At 46.3% G+C, this 20,594-nt stretch overlaps 1 protein-coding gene across 1 annotated transcript; it reads right to left on the bottom strand.

Moving 5' to 3' along the window:
• Positions 1–9,897: 9,897 nt before the first annotated feature.
• Positions 9,898–19,125, bottom strand: LOC101869548 (gamma-aminobutyric acid receptor-associated protein-like 1). The gene is made up of 4 exons (XM_005150252.4): positions 18,863–19,125; positions 15,083–15,161; positions 13,988–14,106; positions 9,898–12,577 (listed from the first exon to the last, which is right to left on the bottom strand). Exons 1-4 carry the CDS (start codon positions 18,950–18,952, stop codon positions 12,512–12,514), a joined length of 354 nt encoding a protein of 117 aa, XP_005150309.1. The 5' UTR covers positions 18,953–19,125; the 3' UTR covers positions 9,898–12,511.
• Between the last annotated feature and the right edge of the window lie 1,469 nt (positions 19,126–20,594).

Raw genomic sequence — 20,594 nt, forward strand, 5'->3', positions numbered from 1 at the left:
TCATGACAATGTCATATTTAAGTACCTGAGTTAAGATCAATAGAAGTAAAACCTCAGAACAAACAGTCCCAGAGCAAAACCAGCCTTTTGCTATTAGCGCAGTCCCACAAGCCACAAAGAGACACCAGGCCCTGCTGGCACTTCTCACCTTCCCTTACAGAACCCTATTTAGTGGAAATAACAAACAGATCTCTGTTCTTCTCCAAAATGCCCCTTAGTACTCTTTTGAGTTTTTTGGTGGGAACAGAAGGAAATGGTACTTTGCTGCCTCATTTTGATGCAACATTCATCTGGATTTCAGTGATTTATTACTGGGTCTTGAGAATAACTGGATTATTTGTCCCAGCTGTCTAAACTGTAATTTCACTTTACTTGGAGTCCTGTTCCTCATGTGCACAGTGCTTGCTCCAATGGGCTTCCACTCTGCACACTCCCATCCCAGCCTAGCAGTTTCCCCTCCCTCCTAGGCACGGAGCACGGCTCTTTCACAGCTCCACGACTCCACATCGCTAGACCCCAGAGGAAGAGGAAAGGAGCAGCACCAAGAAAGCAGCCACACTGTTCTGTAGAGGTAGGACACGATGGCAACCAGGACACAGCACACGTCCAAGCACACCACCCCTGCCGCTACCTTCCCCACCCCAGACGGCCCTTTACCTGCCGCAGAAAGGAAGGAGGGGCTGCAATTTCCCCTCTGTTCCCTCTCAGGGCATAGGCAGCTCCGTTTGGGTTGGGAGCATGAATGCTCTTAGCCTGCGCAGAAGGACCTGCTGTGCCAGGCCACAACAGCAAAGACCACCAGGGAAAGCAATGAAGAAATATGCCCAGGGCTGGACTAAAATTCCTGACACGTCTCAGTAAACCCCGACGTATCAGGGCTGGGTGCCAAGCTGAACACCACCAAGGACACCCAAGCTTCAGCCTCTGCCCCCACCCCGGATCCCTTTATCCAGGCTCTGCAGCTAAAGCTACAAGTCTCCATCATCCCTGTAAGTTGCACGGCAAGTTTAGAACCCGCTAAAGCCCCTCGTAACCTCCCCAACCTCCCTCTTAGAGCAGGAGCATTCAAACCCTGCCGAGCACTGCCACAGCCCTGCCCTGGGCCCTGCTGCCAGGGGAACCGCCTCCTCCCTCCTCAGGGGCCCGGCAGTGGCCGCACACGGGCAACTCACGCTTTTCCTGCAGGATCTTCTCTGTGCAGGGTCCAGTGTCGCTCCCCGGCTCCGCACGGGCTGCTCGGTGGCTGCGGGCAGCCTGGGCAGGCAGGAGTTGCCCAGGAAACCGTTGGTGCGGCCGCTCCCCAACAACTGCCGCTGGGCTGCAACGGCCAGGGCAGCACGAGGACGGCCTCGGGAGAGGGCTGACCCTCACCCCCGCTTAGAACCCCCACCCCTCCCAACACCCCGCACCCCCGCCCTCCCCAGGCAGGGCAGGAGCTGTTCACTAGCGCCTCAAGGACGGGGAGAGACCCAGGCCTGCTCTTAGCTGAAGGCTGCGGAGCTCCTCCTGCTCTAGCGAGGGCAGACACGGCCCTGCTCGGGGCTGCGCGGAGCGTCTCCAAGCAGCAGAAACTCGGGTGTAGGTGGCACGACAGGAAAGGTCACCAGGCCGGTGCACAGCAGGGGTTACCACCTAAACCACTTCCACACCAAGGCCACGGATGAGTGTTCAAGCATTTGTGGCCCTCGGATTTCTTCAGCTCCAGGCTGGAGTGCACGGTGCCTTGAGCTCTGTCAGGATCTGTAACTGGCCGACTTGCCCTAATCTGGTGGGTTATAGTGCCACTGAAATTGCTAAAGTGACAGCCTTGCTGCAGCCCATCTCTTTCTTAAATATCTAAATCTGCAGTGGATGACTGCAGCAGGATCAGAAAGCACATCTTAGAGCAGCATTTGTTAGTGTCCCATGAGTTTCCGATAAAGAAACTTACACACTGAAGACAAGATCAGAACGTCTTTGCTTAAAGAGTAAAGAAAAGATTTTTCCAGCCCAAACCCTCCTGCCTTCCCAGGCAGACCAAGGGGGGCAAAGCCATTCCTTTATCCTGAAGAATTCGGAAGGCTGAGTGGCACAAACACAGGCGCTGCAGGCCCCATGAACTTGGCAGAAGCTGTGCTGAGGCAGAAGTTGATGCAAGCACTAGATATGGCCCTGAGGAATCCAAACCTGTTTGTGCTTAAGTCTAGTAGCTTCTCCCTGTAAAATAAAACTAAACAGCTCTCAGATGATACTGTGCTGGAGAAGAAAGAAAATGGAGAATAAACAGCAGTATTTCCTACTGGAAATTAAGAAAAAAAAAAAGGAAGTTTCATGTAAAGGCAAGCTTCATGTTTGTACAGATCCTGTGGCTCTTGCTGTGCTAGTGCCCTTGCTCTTACTAGAAGAGACCCCATGTCACTTGTGCAGAAGCAGCAGCACAGCCTCTGAGCTGTGCTGAAACCAACTGGTTTCCCTCCAAACTTAAAGGCTAGGGAAGTATTGGCACACTCTGCACTGCAATACGTTACACGCTTCTTATAGCATCACCAACTGGTGCCTGAATGAAAAGATGCCATCACCATTTCTGAGGTGGTGTTTGGCCCCTGTACGGTCTGGGGCATAGACTGACCTTGATCAAGAGGGTGAGCAGTTAACCAGTCACCAGATCCAAAAGGAATGCAATTCTCAGGTTACACAAGTGGATTTCTTGTCTTGCTGCAGGCTGCACAGCACAGGAACAGGGCTTCTGACTGGCAGCACCAGGCATCCCCAGCTCAGTTACAGCTGTACCTTCTGTTTCCTCCTTCACTGCTTCATCCTGATGCTCTGCTTTCCTGTCTTTTGCCTGGTAGTTTTCCCTTTATTGTCTCACTAGCTTAATACAAGGCCAACTAGTTTTCCCCTGTCATGGGCTGCCAAGAGTTTCTCACTTTGTCACATGGTTAGTTTAACCTCAAGCCAGGGCTGGGGAAGACAGTGAACGAGAGCTTCTGTGAGCAAGGAGATGACAGACACCATCAAAACTAAGGTCTGTGCTCTCCACTGCCCACCTTGGGAACCTTTAGAAATCTCAAAAGGCCCAAAGGAGCAGGTTAGGTGCTTTTCAGATCAGTCAGTCTGGGTGGGAATGCCAAGATGTGAATGTTTAGAGAAGACGTGTCACCTCATGCTCCCCATGGAAGGGGAAGAAGGCCCTCACGTGGGAGAGGTGACAGAGAAGATGTCCATGTCTCGACTGGTGATGGTAGTCAGCCAGCACAAGCATAAGGAGCTAAGACAAGCTGAGATACTTTTTAGGAGCCGATCACCTGCTGTCAGGTAGCGATATCTATGTAGACGTGCTCAAAGAGGCTGTGCAGCAAAAATACTACTGGGGGTGTGTATGGTTAGTGATGGTTCTCCCTTATCAACAGTGCTGTTGGTCACATCAATGAATAATGCTTTGGAAGGGCTGTGGAGCTTACAGCTGGGTTTTAAAAATGGTGCTGGAAGGAGCCAGATGTGGCCACTCTGGCACAGACCCAGGTTTTTTGGCCAATGTCGTGATTTAAGCCCATCCAGTAACTCAGAGCCATGCAGCCACTCACTCAATCTGCCTCCTTTCTTTGCCTCCCCCCCCCTCCCCAGCTCCTGGAGGGATGGAGAGGAGAATTGAAAGAATGTAAATCCCATGGGTTGAGATAATAACAGTCCAGTAACTAAGGTATAACACAAAACTGCTACTGCTACCACCAATAATAATAATGATATGAGAAATAACAAGGGGAAAGAATATAAAACTAAAAAGGGAAAAAAACCCGATAAACACAAGTGATGCGCAGCACAGTTGTTCACCAATCACCAATAGATACCCAACCTGACGCGAGCAGCAATCTGGGCCTTCTGGGTAACTCCCCCTAGTTTCTATACTGGGTATTACGTGCTGCAGTATGGAATACACCTTTGGCTACTTTGGGTCAGGTATCCTGTCTCTGCTTCCATCCAGCTAAGTAAACATTACTTAGCAACAGCTAAAAACATTGTTGTATTATCAGCACTGTTCTCAGATTAAAGTCAAAAACACAGCACAGCACCAGCTACTAAGGAGAAGAAAAATGACTGCTACAGCTGAACCCAGGATAATATCCACCCCTTTTTCCAAATCATTCACATCATGCTCAGATTGCACATTTTTCAAGATACCGTCGCTTTTGTCTCATATATACACACAAAGAGAGAGATGTAATTCCTTAGTCTATGGCCCATCATTATAAAATTTGCTGAATTCTTTCAGTCCATGGTGTCAGGCTCCATCTCATGTAACAGTCTTTCAGGGTCTGAGAAACGGTGTGTGGTGTTGGATTGTTGCCTGCTGACAACACCGCTGAACTCGTCTGGTTTCATCAAAGTTCATTCTTTGTTGGGGTGATGACTGGAGGGAAGTCAGGGTCAGTTCATGGTGACCTGAGGACAGTTCTGCTGCTGCTGGCTTTTCCCATTACTTTATTCTCCGCTGATGATCATGGCAGCACATATCTTCTTTTCAAAGCCCAGAATGATGAAGATGGGCATTTAGCTGATAGGCTAGAAAAGTGTTATGTAGCAGGCAACGGCATACAATTGAGTTCATTGGCTGTTTTCCCCTAAAATCGAATCCCCTTGAGATACATATTGGACTTCCCCATCTTCCTGCATTACCCATTACCTTATTACCCAATAAGTATAGCCAGGTCCCTGAGCAAAAGCAATCCCACGAGTGTGTTTGCCTTTACCTGAAGCAGGAAGAATCCAGACTGTCTTCCCCAGCAAATTCTTCATGTGCACCACAGGAGCTTTATCCCCTTCTACAGTACATAAAAGTCCTGATTGGGCTGGGCCAGCCCTGTTGGCAGATCACTTAGTGTTGACCAACCAGGTGGCTTTTGCTAAATGTGTATCCCAATGTTTGAAAGTCCCACCACCCATTGCTCTCAGTGTAGCTTTTAACAACCCATTGTACTGTTTGATTTTCCCAGAGGCTGGTGCATGGTAGGGGATATGATATAACCACTCAATGCCATGCTCTTTGGCCCAAGTATCTATAAGGCTGTTCTGGAAATGAGTCCCATTGTTTGACTCAGTTCTCTCTGGGGTGCCGTGTCGCCGCATGACTTGTTCCTCAAGGCCCAGGACAGTGTTCTGGGCAGTGGCGTGGGGCACAGTGTATGTTTCCAGCCATACAGTAGTTGCTTCCACTATGGTAAGCACACAGCACTTGCCTTTGTGGGTTGGTGGGAGTGTGATATAGTGAATCTGCCAGGCTTCCCCGTATTTGTACTTCAGCCATCATCCTCCATCCCAAAGAGCCTTTAACTGCTTGGCTTGCTTAATTGCAGCACATGTTTCACATTTGTGAATAACCCAGGCAATAGTATCTATTGTTAAGTCCACCCCTTGATCACGAGCCCATCTGTATGTTGCATCTCTGCCTTGATGGCCTGAGGTGTTATGGGCCCACAGGGCTAAAAATAATTCACCCTTATGTTGCCAATCTAAGTTCATCTGAGCCACTTAAATCTTAGCAGCTTTATCCACCTGTTGGTTGTTCTGATGTTCCCCAGTGGCCCTACTCTTGGGTACATGAGCATCTACGTGGTGTACCTTCACCACCAGGTTCTGCACCCGGGCAGCGATATCTTGCCACAGTGCAGCAGCCCAGATGGATTTGCCTGTGTTGCCAGTTACTCTGCTTCCATTGCTTCAATCACACCCACAGGGCATTTGCCACCATCCATGAATCAGTATAAAGTATTGGCCATTTTTCTCATTCAGCAATGTCCAAGGCCAGCTTGATGGCTTTCACCTCTGCAAACTGACTCAATTCACCCTCTCCTTCAGCAGTTTCTGCAGCTTGTCAAGGACTCCATACAGCTGCCTTCCATTTCCGACGCTTTCCCACAATAAGGCAGGACCCATCAGTAAACAAGGCATATTGCTTTTCACTTTCTGACAGATTATTATGCAGTGGGGCATCTTCAGCACACATCACCTCCTCCTCTGCTGACATTCCAAAATCTTCGCTCTCTGGCCAGTTAATGATATCTTCTAGAATTCCTGGATGACTGGGATTTCCTGGTTGAGCTGCTTGTGTAATTAGCACAGCCCACTTACTCCATGTAGCATCGGTTGCATGATATGTAGAGGAGACCCTGCCTTTGAACATCTAGCCCAGCATGGGCAATTGGAGTGCCAGGAGGAGCTGTGTTTCAGTGCCAATCACTTCTGAAGCAGCTCAAACCCCTTCATAGGCTGCCAGTATTTCTTTTTCAGTTGGAGTATAGCTGGCCTTGGATCCTCTGTATACCTGACTACAAAAGCCAGGGTGTTGACCTCAGATCTCCCTTGGAGTTTTCTGCCACTCCTTCTTCCTCTTCCTCTGATTCATATATTAATAACTCTTGTTCAGATGCCGTCCCCTGCAGTAAGTTCATTGGGTCTTCATCTTCTTCACTGCACAAGTTGTCCTTTGTGGCTCTTGTTTGCTTTTCCCCTTGCTTACAAGAGCAACCGATATTGACATGGATTGGTCCTTAGGCTTAGCTGCAGTGTCTATCACTGTGGCTGGAATGGCTGCAGTGTCTTTCACTGTGGTTGCAGTGTCTGTTGTTCGGGTTGACATAGCTGCCTTAGGGGTTGAGTAGTTGTGTTGTCTGTTGCTTTGCCATCAGATCCAGAGACATCTTTTTCCAGAGGCGCTCTGTAGGCGTAGGCCAAGCCCTAGCAGATTGCAGTGATTTGTCCCTCTCTGGTACTGCCAGGATGACAGCACACCTCATTCAAGTGTACTGCTAATTTTTCCAGATTTCACACTTGTTCAGAGGTGAAGTTCCAAAGCACTGGAGGGGTCCCCTGGCCCAGGTGCTTGCCCATACTGTCCCACACCCTGTCACTCATGACTGTCCAGCCTTGGTGAAAATCTCATGGTGGTCCTCCTATATCGTTGTTTAACCCTAGATAAGACCTGAGCCCAACCCTGCTTAACTTTTGAGATTAGACGAAATAGGGCATTTTCAGGGTGGTATGGCTGTTGGTAAAACACACTCTGCATGTGTGCCAACATGCTGATAGCAAGCAAAAGCAGCAGGCAGGTTTCAAGGGTATGCAAAGGCCATCCAAAACCTCATCCAAAACTTCTCAAATGCTGCTGTAAATAGCCTGGTGGGGGAGCAGGGAGTGTGAGGGAATATCCCCTTCATAGGTTGACCACCCGAGCAGGAAAAATAAAAATGTAACTGCTAAAAAATTCCATTACATGCCTCCCAAAGTATAGAGGTGATGACCACACTGGGAACACAAGCCAGATCAGTTTCATGACCAATGATTCTATTGTATCACAAGTCATCACCATGAAGTACAGAGAAACAAGAACCTTAGCCCAGGGCCCCCAGCTGATAAACACTAAACCAGCAAATACTGGCTGTAAGTAAGGTACGACATGCTGAAACTCTGAGATCAAGAGCAACAACTTTGGGAGCCAATAAATCAGCATTGTGACGAGTGACTATTAATCTGAAATAATAGATGCTTATCACAAATATGATCAGACACACTCTGGTCAGACCTGTTGTTATCTCAACCCTTCAAGCCCTGTGTTGGGCACCACAAAGAGCTGTCGAGGTTTAAGCCCAGCTGGTAACTCAAAACCATGCAGCCGGTTGCTCACTCACCACCATTTTCCTCCCCCTGCTCCTGGAGGAACGTGGAGGAGAATTGAAAGAATGTAAACCCCATAGGTTAAGATAAGAACAGTCCAGTAACTAAGGTATAATACAAAACTAGTACTGCTACCACCAATAATAATGATGGTAAGGGGAATAACAAGAGGAGAGAATATAAAACTAAAAAGGGAAAACAATAAACAAAAGTGATGCACAATACAGTTACTCACCACCTGCTGACCTATACCCAGCCTGACCTACCCAGCAGTGATCTGGGCCTTCAACGTCACTGCCCCCAGTTTATGCACTGGGCATGATATGCTGTGGTATGGAATTCCCCTTTGGTTAGTTTGGGCCAGGTGTCCTGTCTCTGCTTCGTCCCAGCTTCCTGTGCCCCTCCGCACCAGCAGAGCATGAGACTGAAAAATCCCTGACCAGAGTAAATATTGCTTAGCAAGAGCTAAAAATATTGGTGAGTTATCAGCACTGTTCTCAGACTAAAGTCAAAAACACAGCACAGCGTCAGCTACTAAGGTGAAAAACGACTGCTACAACTGAACCCAGGACAGCCAAACATGCTTTTAAATCTGCTCTTACACCTGTTCTTCAGGAAGCATGGCATGCATGAGGCACACCAGCACTGTGCCTGTGACAAGAGAAGACTCCAAACTGTGCTGGGGCTGATGGTGGCAGTTCTTACCAGCTGCCCATGTTCCCCTTTTCTCCTGTTACACCCCCACTGTATCACAGGGCAGTACCAGGGAGGGTCCCAGTGTGACAGGATGGGCAAAGGGAGGGCACAGCTTGCTGTGGTGATATGGTCAGGGCTGCCCTGGGCTGTTTTCTGTACTAGCCCTGGATGGAGCTAGAGGTGGTCATGCAGTGATGGGAGGGGTGGCAAGGGAATTCCCCTGGGCAGTGGGAGGCCACGACAAAGCCCCAGGATCCCATGAGGAGATCCCTGCTCTGGGGTCTCTCCTGGCATGACTCCAGTGTCCCCACAGCTGGCAGACCCCAACCTTGCTGTCACCCACATGTGGTCTCACCAATCATGAGGGTGCCATTGGGGAAAAATAAGATCTAGTCCCTCTTAGGTGTCATTAAAGTGATGACCTTTAATAAACTCCTGGGTGTTGGCTGGAGCCAGGTATCGCAGGTCTTCTCTACTTCCTCCCTCACTCAGAGGGCCCCCTATTTTGAGGGATCTGGAACACAGGCAGAGTCATGGGGACCTTGTCCCAGCCAGGTGCTCCCATGGCTGCCCCGCTCAAGGGGCCCATTTTCCACCGATCTTTGCATGAAACCAGGCCTCCCAAGCAGCAGTATCTCAATAAAAGCCCCGTGATCCCTTCCTTCCACAGCCGTTAGCCTTACCTCATAAAAAAAAAGCTGCAGCTGCCACCTGCATTTTAACTGAACTGGAATCCAGCCACAGCAGCAGTTTCTGCACCAGCATGGGAGAGACAAGCCCCGCCTGGAGCAGGACACTCTGGAGAAGTGATTCAGAGCAGCCCTTTGGAGGGCTTGAGGGTGTTCTGAAGCTGAACAGACCCTTGGGCAACATGGTCTAGTGTGAGGTGTCCCTGCCCATGGCATGGAGGTTGAAACTAGATGATCTTAATGTCCTTTCAAACCCAAACCGTTCTATGATTGCCAGGTCCAGGCACAAGCCCCAACCATGATGCTGATGAGGCAGGTTGAGATGGGAATTTCATCTGCAGGCCAGGGTCAGGATCAGGATCAGGCTCAGGCTCAGTGATGGCAAGGCTGTTGGGATGGTTATGGGCTGAAGCTGGGCACTGTGGATCTGGCTCTGCACAGCTCATGGCTTGGCAGAGCAGGCCTGTTAAGAGCTGTGGACCGAGACAGGGCGGACAGCACTGGAGGGGGTAAGATGGGGCCCCAGGCCATGGGCAGGTTGACTGGTGATCCTAGGCGCCTGGCAAGGATAGTCAGGGCCCCATCAGGGCCTTAAAATGGCAAAGAATGCCTCTGCCTCCATTACGCTTCTTAAGAGCTTCTCATTTGTCCAGGTGTAACTGAAGTCCACGTTGGTGGCACAGCAAGACAAACCCAGGCTATGTGTAACAACATAATCAAGAAAGGAAAGACGTGACTTGTGCCGGTAGACAGGACAGAGTAAATCCGGGGTTCTGGGAAAAAGTAGCAGCAAGAAGTTCTGGTAAAGCTGTTCCTTTTTACAAGCCCACATCAGGAAGACAGGCTAGTCACCCATTTTGGATCAAGCACGTGATTTTCAAATGCATCTTTATTGATTGGTTGACTTAGCTCAAGTAGTATGAACTTTAGTTTACAAGAACCTGCAGCTAACCAACACAAAAAAGAATTACCATCATTACCTTGTACAATATCAGACTAGCACAAAACCAGAAGTAAATGCCACAATCCAGTTAGAAGAACTGTAATATAACTAAATCAAACTGTAAACTCTACATGTAACAAATGGCTGAGATTAGTCCCACATGTCATGTATAAACCCAGCAGTAGGACAGGAGGGGACATATGAACTCAAAATCAAGCACCCCAAATGCCAACACTTCTCCCTTAAGCTTTGAGACAACACACAACTACGTGCTTGGCAGCACGCATGTGAGCAAGTGTGACAGCGGCAGAGACATGCACACCATCTGCCTGCATCTTGTTTTCTACTCTAGAAAGCCTCCTGGGTCTGTTTTTTGCTTCAGAACAGTGAGAGCTTCCAAAAACAAGAGACTGATTTGGATTTGCACTCAAAGGATGTGAAAAGAGCCTGGTAATTGGAGGAGAGTGGTCTAAAAAGAGAGGACTGAGTACTGCAGGCAGAAACCGAAGTTATCCAAGTTGGCAGAAGGTACAATGCATCCAAATGCATTTATTCCAGATGATGGAACAGCAAACCTGAAGTTCAGGAGGAAAAACTGGGAATGCTAACCCACCCATTTCATCCTTTATTTCCCCACTTTCTGTCTGTTCACTATGACTACTCTGTCTTCCTCCTTTGCAGTCCCCCCTTCTCTCCCATTCTTCTACTATTTCCCACACCACACAGGTAGTGACCCTCCTTCTCCACCATGCTGCCTTTCCTGACCTTCACACAGTTCTGCCAGTTCACTCCTACTTTATGTTCCCAGCCTCCTCTCCTGTCTCATGTACCTCTGTGGAACAACAGAGAAGGCTGAAACCTGATTTCCTGTCTTCCACAATCAAAGAGCACTCTTTGTGATTTCTCATTCCTGAGGAACACAGAGAACTGGGATCTAACTTCATGTAAGGAGAACAAACACCTTTGATTTATTTCGGAATCTGCCTGTCTTCTTCATCCTTGTCTTTTCCTCCCTCTTGGTCCCTCTCAATTGTAGGAATGATTACAGTAATTCAGATCCAGTTCTCTGATTTTTAGATAAACCCCCACAATTTTTCCTGAAAGTCAGCTCACCTTCATCAGAGTTATGGCAGTTATGGGAAAATCTGCTGTTTGTGCCATTGGGAAGAAAATGCTTTGGCATGGCAGCATAAGGCTTGCACAGGACAGGATCTATCTGTCACCCTTCTAAGAACCACGCTGGCTTAAAATAAAAAAATTAAAAAAAAAATAAATCCACAGAGAATCTATTCGCCTTCCAAGTCTAAAAGCACCTCTCCTGTCGCAAAGAGTGGCACTGTCATCCAATCACAAAAATCCAGCAAAACACTTGTGGAAGCGACTGATTTCTTCTGCTTGTGCATGTGGTGCAAGGACTGTACAAGGATGAGACATGGAAGGCTAAACCCACAAGACTTCTGCCATCTTCAAATCTGCACAAGACTGGTGCAAGAACAACACTGGTAGTAATTTCCTGTGTTTACCAATAACAAGACCATTAGTAGTTAGTTACCTTAATACAGAGCAAGGGAAACTAAAATTAAGTAGCAAGAAAAGCTCTCTCACTTGTAAGCTAGCTAGGAACTGAACAGCCAAATTCAGCAGCTCCCAGGATCCACCTCAGTGAAGCTCACTAAGAACAAGTTTCACAAGCAGCTATGGTGGACATGTTTGGTATACTCAGTCTAGAGCTGGAGTAGGCTAGTCATTCTCTTGGGGTCCTTTCTAGCCCTGTTCTTACAAATCTATCAGTCTTCTCTAGTTTTTCTCTTCAGCACTTTCAATTAAAGCAACAAAGTGGGGGGGCGGGGGGGCTGGGGTTTGGGAAATCCTTCTTTTCCCCAGCCTTCACATCTTGCAACTGAGGAGCTCCCAGCCTTCAGAGTCAGTCCTTCCAATACTGATAGAAATGATGGGAAATACAATACTCTTGGAACACTTCACAGGTAGCTGTAGGAGTGCAGACTGTCAGCACAGGACAGCCTTGTGTGGGCAGAGTGAATTATTTTAACAGCTCACTGAATGCTCACAGGAGTGAAGCCTGTGCCATGAGCAAGGCGTGACAAGGTCAGTGTACAATATATGGCATGCCTTTATCCAATGAAAGGGTTACACAAAAATGGCCTTTCTGCCCAGTCACTCTCCTGGAGCTCCACCACACTGGCTTGTCTATCAGCCTCCAATACTGGCTAACTACTTCCAGCTGTGGCAAGAGGGTAACTACGAACAGTGGAGTCCCCCCATTCCTCAGTGCAGAACCTGTTGTTAGCCTTTCAGTTCACCCTTTCATACACTGTCCCCCCACCCCTCCCTCCCCTCAATTTAAAAAATAAAAGGTTATCATTAATGCATGGTAGGTGATGGCATTGTGCATGTGTTTCACTTCCAGTTCTCTTCCCCTCTTCTCAGGCATCCTCCTTCTGCCTTTCCCAACACTCCCCCTCCAAATCCATTCCATCAGTCCATCTCGCCTGCATGCCTGAGGTGCTGGTGCTCACTTGCCATAGACGCTCTCATCACTGTAGGCCACATAGAGAAAATAGTCCTCTTCATGGTTATCCTGCAAGGGGAGAAAGGAAGAAAGTAACACACCAAAGCCCTGTAACGCACTACATGTGAAAAAGCCCAGGAATCACTGTAACAAGAGGGCATAACCTCTTTTTCACTGTTTCTCCCCCTTCCTATCAAATGCTTCACTTCTTCATACCAGAGCAAGCGTATAGCAACTCCCTCTCTGGCCACAGCTCTGCTTCTTAATTCATGCATGTCACATTTCTGGACACAGTGAATTTACTTGAAGATCCACAGACAGAGTGTGCTGCAAACATGCTACAGAAGCAGCTCTGACTGTTTCAGGCTAAGCAGTAGAATCTCAGCACTGGTATAGCCTTGAGATCAAGAGGAGAGACTTGGAAGGCTTTAACAAGTCAAAAATCATCTCTAGATACTTCAGGATTTGGTAAATGTGACTGTATTCATCATTTTTCAGAACACTTTTGCAAGTGGCTGTATTTCTAGTCTTGGTTTACATATGGGCAGTAAAGCTGAGATGTTAAATGATTACATTGACACAAAAAGTCTGCAGAGTGCCAGAAAGAGAGTCCTCACCTCAGCTCTGGACAGTCAGGCATACCTTCCTGCTACATGTCCAGATGTGGAAAGCTCCCTGTGTGTGTTAATCTTACATGATTTTCATCAATTCACATGCAAATTGTCCAATTACTGTCAAAAAGTGACAGTAAAAAGAAAATCCTAACCCAAGGTTTCCATCACCATACTGGAGCTCTTCTATTAAAGCACACTAACACAGCAAAAGAAGAAATCAATCCAGGATGCAAACCAGCTAATTGAGGACATTCCTCTGATGGGTACAGAATAATGCCTTTAAGGTCAATCAAATAACATTACTCAGTAGAAATGCTGGGCAGCAATGTTCACAGTGTCCTACAAGGTCCTCACATATAGAGTGCAAGTGATGAAAAATTCTAAACAAAGAATAAGTGTTCCTTGACAATGTATTTATAGACAGTTGGTTGCCCAGTGATACTGTGTTCTTTTACTAGCTAAAAGGAAATCTCTTTTGTATAAACTGGAAAGCTATAGTGTGTGTTCTACACCCCCCCCAGTCTTTCCACTGAAATATAAAGAGGTTTATTTCATTACTTTGTTAAAGTGACAGGACCAACATATCACTGCTGAGGCAATCATCTACCATCTGATACAACAATCCTTTTACCTAGCAAACAATCAGTTAAAATGATGAGGCTCCCCAGGCTACACTTTATAACTGCAGGATGGAACTTCCCTAAAGAGATGGTGGAATACAGCCCAGGCCAAAAGGGCTCCTGTTCAAGCATCTACAACCAAACTGCACCCATTGCCAGTAGACTAGTGGTCAGTTGTCCTTCAGTGAAGATGCACATTCTTCCAGGTACTCCAACAAAGGAAAAAAGAGATGGGCCAGGCTTACCTCATACAGCTGGCCCATGGTAGCACTGGTGGGAGGGATGGTATTATTGACAAAGAAGAATAGGGCATCTTCTGGCCTCAGGTGGATCCGCTTTCGGATTAAGAAGTAGAATTGGCCAACTGAAGAGGAATAGAGAAGAATGCCTTAGGTGCAGAAATAACATTTGGTTTGGGTTTTTTGGTTTCTTGTTTTGTGTTTTTTTTTTTACACTAACCATGGTTGTTTTCTTTTGGTGGTGGAAGTCACAGGCTGTATGTGAAAAGTACAGGAAAATGAACAATGTAGGAAAGAAATCAGGAACTGATTGTAACCACATTAGCAGCCAGTCTACTTGGAGCTGGCATTTTCTCAGGTACATGCCTCAGGTATGTACCCTTTAAGTCCACACTCCACCTACTATGGTATGAAATGCTCTACTGCAGGGATTGGTGGGAAGACCTCTAACTAGTTTAACCTTTAAATCCTATAGCTCAAACACACCTCAGAGAATTTAGCCTTAGTATAAGTGGTCATACCATTCCTTAAAACAAATTCCTTACTATTTGCTTGAGCCATGTTGCACAAGAAAGTATTTTGCAATCCACTATATACTGCAAGAAAAAGAAACACTGTTCCCTTAACTTGTTCATGTTCTCAAACAAATGTATTCACACACAAAATGCCTATGACCATTCAAAAAAGAAACTCTGTAGCTATGACTCCAACCACTCCATCTTGGAAAATTATGGGACTATTTCAAGAATTTGTCTCTTCCTGCAACAAGGGATATAGCCTCTGGCAACTATCTGCAGCTAGGTCATCATTAACTAATGATTATGCTACTGTCTATGATACACAATTCAGCCATTTTCATCACGGTTAGAAGTCAGCCATGACACATGCATGCTAAGTCAGTGGGATACCTTAGAAGATCTCAAAAGAATTCTCCATGTTGTAATCCAGGCTGTAAAGTACATAAATATAAGGACAGCCATGTAAACTGGGGTGATGATAAAATGTGGAGCCTGCCTGGATATTTTCTTGGTGCTGACCATGGAGTAAAAAACACTTCTGAGACCTTCTCACTGAAAAATCAGGAAGAATGGACTTTGTTACCTGTGAGGTCAGAAGGCACAAGATACTTCCTTTTGTCTAGATCGGGTACTCTGGCTTTTGGTGCTTTTTCCACAATTACCTAGAAAGTGAGAGAAAGCAAGAAATAACCCATGAGCATCGTAAGACAAAACGTAGCAAAAAAGCATCCGTGAAAAAGGATATGACCCTTTGAGAAAGATGGTGCTACTAGGCATTAGAAATGTATTTTATCTATAACAAATACACAACATTAAAGCACAGATAGGTGAGAAGATGACTTAAAATTGCTGGCAATAGCTGTGCTGGGAGCCCAGGACTGCAACAGTAAGCACACTGAGAAAAAAAAACCAGTCTGGAATAGGCATAAAATAAGCCATAATAGCCAAGGGAAAAAAAAAAAGATTAAAAAAATCAGGTCACCTTGATGGTCCCAATGCAGGTTAATTTTTTATGTAGGAGCTGCCAGGAGGCTAATACATGAACACAAGAAGCATCATCACAAGTTGAACTGTTTCCAGGTAACAGTTCCAAACTGATTGGCACAAAATCAGCCCTACTCTCAGGAGTCCCACATCCTATTTTTTACGTTCACCAATACAAAGTGCTCTAGAAAGAAGCAAAGAATTAAAGAGAAATTACAGCTCACTGGGGAATATTTGGGGTTATTTTTTAATCCCCAGTTTGTTGGTAGTTATTTCCTACTCTGAAATCTGCATCCTTTAAGGCTATTCTCCCTACTTTATCTAGTTATGGGTATTTTCTTATCCATATAAATATTTAATACTTAAAATACAGGCTAACATCCAGGCAATTGGAGTCACTGGAGAGACCTCTGGCACAAAATCCTAATCCTCATTATATTTTAATGTTATTACAACATAGAAAAATATGAAGCCCAACACCTTTAAAGTCAAACTGACCAAGAGATCTTCTGCTATAGAAACATTTTTGCTACCAGAGCTAGGCAAAATGCTTATTACCTCAGAAGCAGGAAATATTCCAAAATGACCTGATCTTCTTCCATGAAAAGCCTTTGAAACCTTTGGAACTACTGTGTTTGTGCAGAAAACAACTGCAGGCAGGTTTATTTTTTTCTTTTCTTTTAAGGATACACAGTTTTGAACTGGTAAGAGATAATATGACACGACTCCATCTGTGTGGCTTGCTGTTCTGCAGAAGCCATTTTGACCATCTAACAAGAAGCTGGATTTTCTGGATCTCCTCAGCTTGGTAATTCTGTTAGACCCTGTAACTGTAAATACTCCATCTGAGACACTGTGGGACTAATATCTAAGGGCTCCATGCTCCCACAGCTCTTTGGCAATTCAAATCAGCAACTCTATCTGTTGTCTAACCAAAAAGGCTGTGGACTAAGCCTTCTTTTGGAAGCAAAATGGTGGTGTCACATCAGTGAGACAATATGCTAGAGAAAATGTTATGATGATGAGCTTGGTGTAATTAGCCTGGCCAAAATGGCTTGCTAACCTGACTCTTTCTAGATCCAAGTGAATATCTGCTAAGCATGTCACACCACAGAGATGCTATCTTGGACGTCTCTTCCCTGTGCTCCATCTGGCTACTGCCAACACAGCCAAACCCCCTGAAAATTCTAAGTTTGTTTTTAAAATAGAAAAAGGGTTGTCTCTGTCACTGCAAGAACGTGAAGCACCTCAATTAGTACAAGACATTAAAGCTCTTTCAGGCTTTGTGGTAGGACATATTTGCATACAAGATGCTGCTGGTAAATGCTATGAAGGAAGGAGAGTTTCACAATCGCACTGAACAGATGCAGGCTGAACAGCAACAGCACTTTGCATGTTTTTTCACCTGCACATCCAACAAGGCAATACCTAACACACGAAACTGCAGTGGAGAGAAATCTTTAATTCTTGCCTCCAATTTTAAAAACTACTGACACACAAAACTGCTATATCAGCAGCACTGATATGACCACCCTGACTCCAAAATGGTGGCTTGTCGTTAGATAATAAAGGAAAAGAAGTCACTGACTATAAGGAAGAGGCGAGAGTTTCAGGGCTTCTAAACCCTAGGAAATATTTAAATCAGATCACCACTAAGCTTTAGAGAGATCTTGCAAAGAGGCAGGGGAAGGAAGTGCTCTACTAATCTGATTATCAACTGTAGTCAGTTTGCCTGATAACACAGGTAGATCTTCTGAAGCACTAAACTCTTCACACACACAAATAAACCTACAAACAAAATCCAAAGGGCAGATACAGATTATCTGTATGCCTGTTGTTGCTGGGTGGCGACTGTGGTGAGGTGGGACCATGCCAGCAGTATAATCTCAGCAAAATGCTGAGATGTATTAGGGCACTGCAGTGTAAGCAGCCAAACAGACGTCATCTTCAAGGATCCTGCTGTTAGGAAGGGCAGAGACAGAAGTGATGTCTCTGCTGCATTCATTTGCTCCTTACACAGCTCTGACCGCAGGCTACCCCCAACAATTAACATCTGGGCCTCAGCATGTGTCGTTCTCACTTATCCTGAACTATAACACATCATGTTACTTCGGTCCTGTCTTTCTCCATAAAGATCTGCCTTGACCTCTTTTACCTTTGCCAGATGTGGTCTTGTGCTCCTCACACAGCTCTGTTGCACCCATCTATCATGATCTGCTGTGCAATCTGCCATGTTAATCCCCAGTTTACTGCTTGCCTCACTCCTGACCTCTGTGGTCTTCATCATATACCACAAAACCACACAAGACTTTTGCTCAACCTGCTAGGCTTGAGTGGTTCTCAAAAACACCTAGGACAAATGCACCTGAATGCTGACTTCCAAGAACTTTTGCAAGTCCAGTTGAGGGCCACTCCTGAGATAAAAAAATGGTCTTAGCCTGCAGGGAAAACGTGTGGTGTAACTGTTACCCTTGTGCTTAGATTTATGAGGGAGTCCAAATTATTTTGCATGCAGTACCCCTGGGCAGTAAATCTAGGACAGACCTCTCCAGTGGGGATGGAAAGAAGGAACATTTGCAAAATGTTTATTAAAAAGGAACACACACACACACAAACCCAACAAAAAAACCCAAACCATAAAATCAAACAAAAAACCCACCCAAAACCCCCATCACAATTAATCCATCATCTCTTTTCCCAACTATTATTAGTAATTATAAAGCTAGAAGTTTTCCACAGGTACTCCAAAGGGACCAAAGGATGAGGAAGCAAAGTTTAGGTAGGAGATGACCTTGTTTTCCAAGTCACGTTTTTTTCCACAGGATGATTAAACAGGAGGGCAATAAGCCTGAGAAATACCTTATGTTTTTCTCTCATGCAAAAGAAAATAACAGAGCAAGACCATGCCGGAACAAAAGGCCAAAAGAAAGCAAAATAAAAATAAAGGGAAAGGATCAGATGACAAGGATCTCGAACTTGTTTTCCATGAAACGTACCCGGCTCACCCACCTCATTGTTCTCCTCCATTTCCACAAAGGATGGTAAACTCCCTCCCCATCCCCCAACTCCACGCACACAGGCTCCCAGAAAAAGAGATTAGCAGCATTCCCACTGCCGAGTTACTGCGGATCCCAAGAAAGCCGGGATCCAGCCACCCACCGACACAGGCCTTCCTTACACAATAAACATCCCTAGCTTTGCGCTGAACACAAAAGCAGCCTGGGATTTTAAATCGGATCGTCACGACCGCAACCATCTTTACCGAGCTCATCTGCCCTGCCTCAGAAAAGAATAAATATGAAGCAAGCAGCAGCCGGCAGTAAGGCCAACAAAGGCTGATTTGTCTGCCAGGAAAGCCGCCCTCGCCATCCGCACTCACAGGGACTCTGTCGGGATATTTCTTCCTGATTTTCTCCCCTTCTTTTTTCCTGTACTCGAACGGGTGGTCTTCCTTATACTGGAACTTCATGCTGCCGGGCTCTCACCGCTCCTCCCGAGGGTCGCCGCAGCCGCTCCCTCCCCTTACGGCCGGGTGCTCTGCGACCCACCCCGCCGCAAGCGCAGCGCAGCACAACAGCGCAACTCGGGCCCTGCCGCTGCAGCGCACCACCCGCCGACGCCAAGCTGCGCGCTGTTGCGTCACGGGGAGGTACTCACCGCTCCCGCGCAGTCACCGTGCGGTCGGGGCAGGGCTCGTGTCCGCACCGCCCGTGAAGGGGGTGGGAGGAAGGTGCGGACCATTCACGTACCGAGAAGGGGGGTCAAGAAAGGAGGTGTCCCCTGGTTTTGTTTGCGGCAATAAATAGTTATGCATATAAAAATATGTATTTATATATATATAATAAACGTTTATTTTAGATATATAAACGCAAACTAAACATACGTTGAGCAACGCTGCACCCACGCGTGAGTCAGCGGTTATAAATACAGCATGAGTAGGCACATAATCCAGCCGTGACTGTGGGGATGGACTCGTGGGAGTGGGGTTTGTTGTCCCCCGTGTGAGGCTTAGTGCCTCTGCTTGTCCTGACCTGTTCTTAATGTGGCTATGAGATGTGAGACCAAGAAAAGGCTGATTTTCATGCCCATCCCTCTTGCTGTTTGGATCTGGATTACTGCCCTGTTCATGACAGCTCAGGTAAACAACAAGGGGCAGAAAGTCTGGCACATAATGTGCCAGACCAGATGCACATTACAAACAGCAGGCAGTTCAAGGGAACTGTCTGCAAACAAGCCAAAATAGCTGGCCAATTTTAGCCCAGTTACTCAGCTGATACGTACTTGGAACATCTTTGTTTTTTTTTCCCTAGGAATAAGTGGGCTCACAATTATTTACTGACCAGCAAAAGAGAAGGTATTAGCAAATGAATCGGCTTAAATCAGTACAACAATAAATTGCTGGGGGACAGCTAAATGGAGTGTATCAAATATTTTTTTCTTTGAATGCCTCATCCAGAGAAGCAGATAGCTGTTGCTAGTTCATGTGCATCAGGTTTGTACAGGAAGCATCATCAGCTTGTGTCTGTCTGTCCTGGGACATGTGAACATTTCCCCATGGTTGCAGGTCGTGTCAGAGGATCTCAGAAGGATGAGTCAGAAGGAAAGAATTATTTTGTGCAGTACCATAGCAAACAGCCTAGAATGAAGGAATACCAGCGTTTAGGCCTGGGGAAAATTCTGATTTCATGGCATTGTGACTTTCTGTAATAACTCCTTGCTTCCTAACTGCCTGCAGCATAGCAGTTGCTGAAGTGTGTTTGTCTTTAGTGATTGGGTCATAGAATCACAGAATCATAGAATAGTTAGGGTTGGAAAGGACCCTAAGATCATGCAGTTCCACCCCCCCTGCCATGGGCAGGGACACCTCACACTAAACCGTGTCACCCAAGGCTATGTCCAACCTGGCCTTGAACACCACTGGGGATGGAGCATTCACAACTTTCCTGGGCAACCCATTCCAGTGCCTCACCACCCTTACAGTAAAGAACTTTTTCCTTATATCCAATCTAAACTTCCCCTGTTTAAGTTTTAATTTGTTATCCCTTGTCCTGTCACTATAGTCCCTAATGAAGCCCCATTCTCAAGGATAAAAGAGAGGGATTTTTCTAGCC

This window comes from Melopsittacus undulatus, chromosome 5 (genome assembly GCF_012275295.1).
Source record: "Melopsittacus undulatus isolate bMelUnd1 chromosome 5, bMelUnd1.mat.Z, whole genome shotgun sequence".
In the NCBI taxonomy this organism is placed as follows: Eukaryota; Metazoa; Chordata; class Aves; order Psittaciformes; family Psittaculidae; genus Melopsittacus; species Melopsittacus undulatus.

Excerpts from the sequence above, each read along its gene's own strand:
- LOC101869548 (XM_005150252.4), bottom strand. The coding sequence starts at position 18,952 with ATGAAGTTCCAGTATAAGGAAGACCACCCGTTCGAGTACAGGAAAAAA. Across the intron at positions 15,162-18,862 it reads AATATCCCGACAGAGTCCCT|GTAATTGTGGAAAAAGCACC; the intron begins GTGAGTGCGGAT and ends CTCACTTTCTAG. Across the intron at positions 12,578-13,987 it reads CCATGGGCCAGCTGTATGAG|GATAACCATGAAGAGGACTA; the intron begins GTAAGCCTGGCC and ends CTCCCCTTGCAG.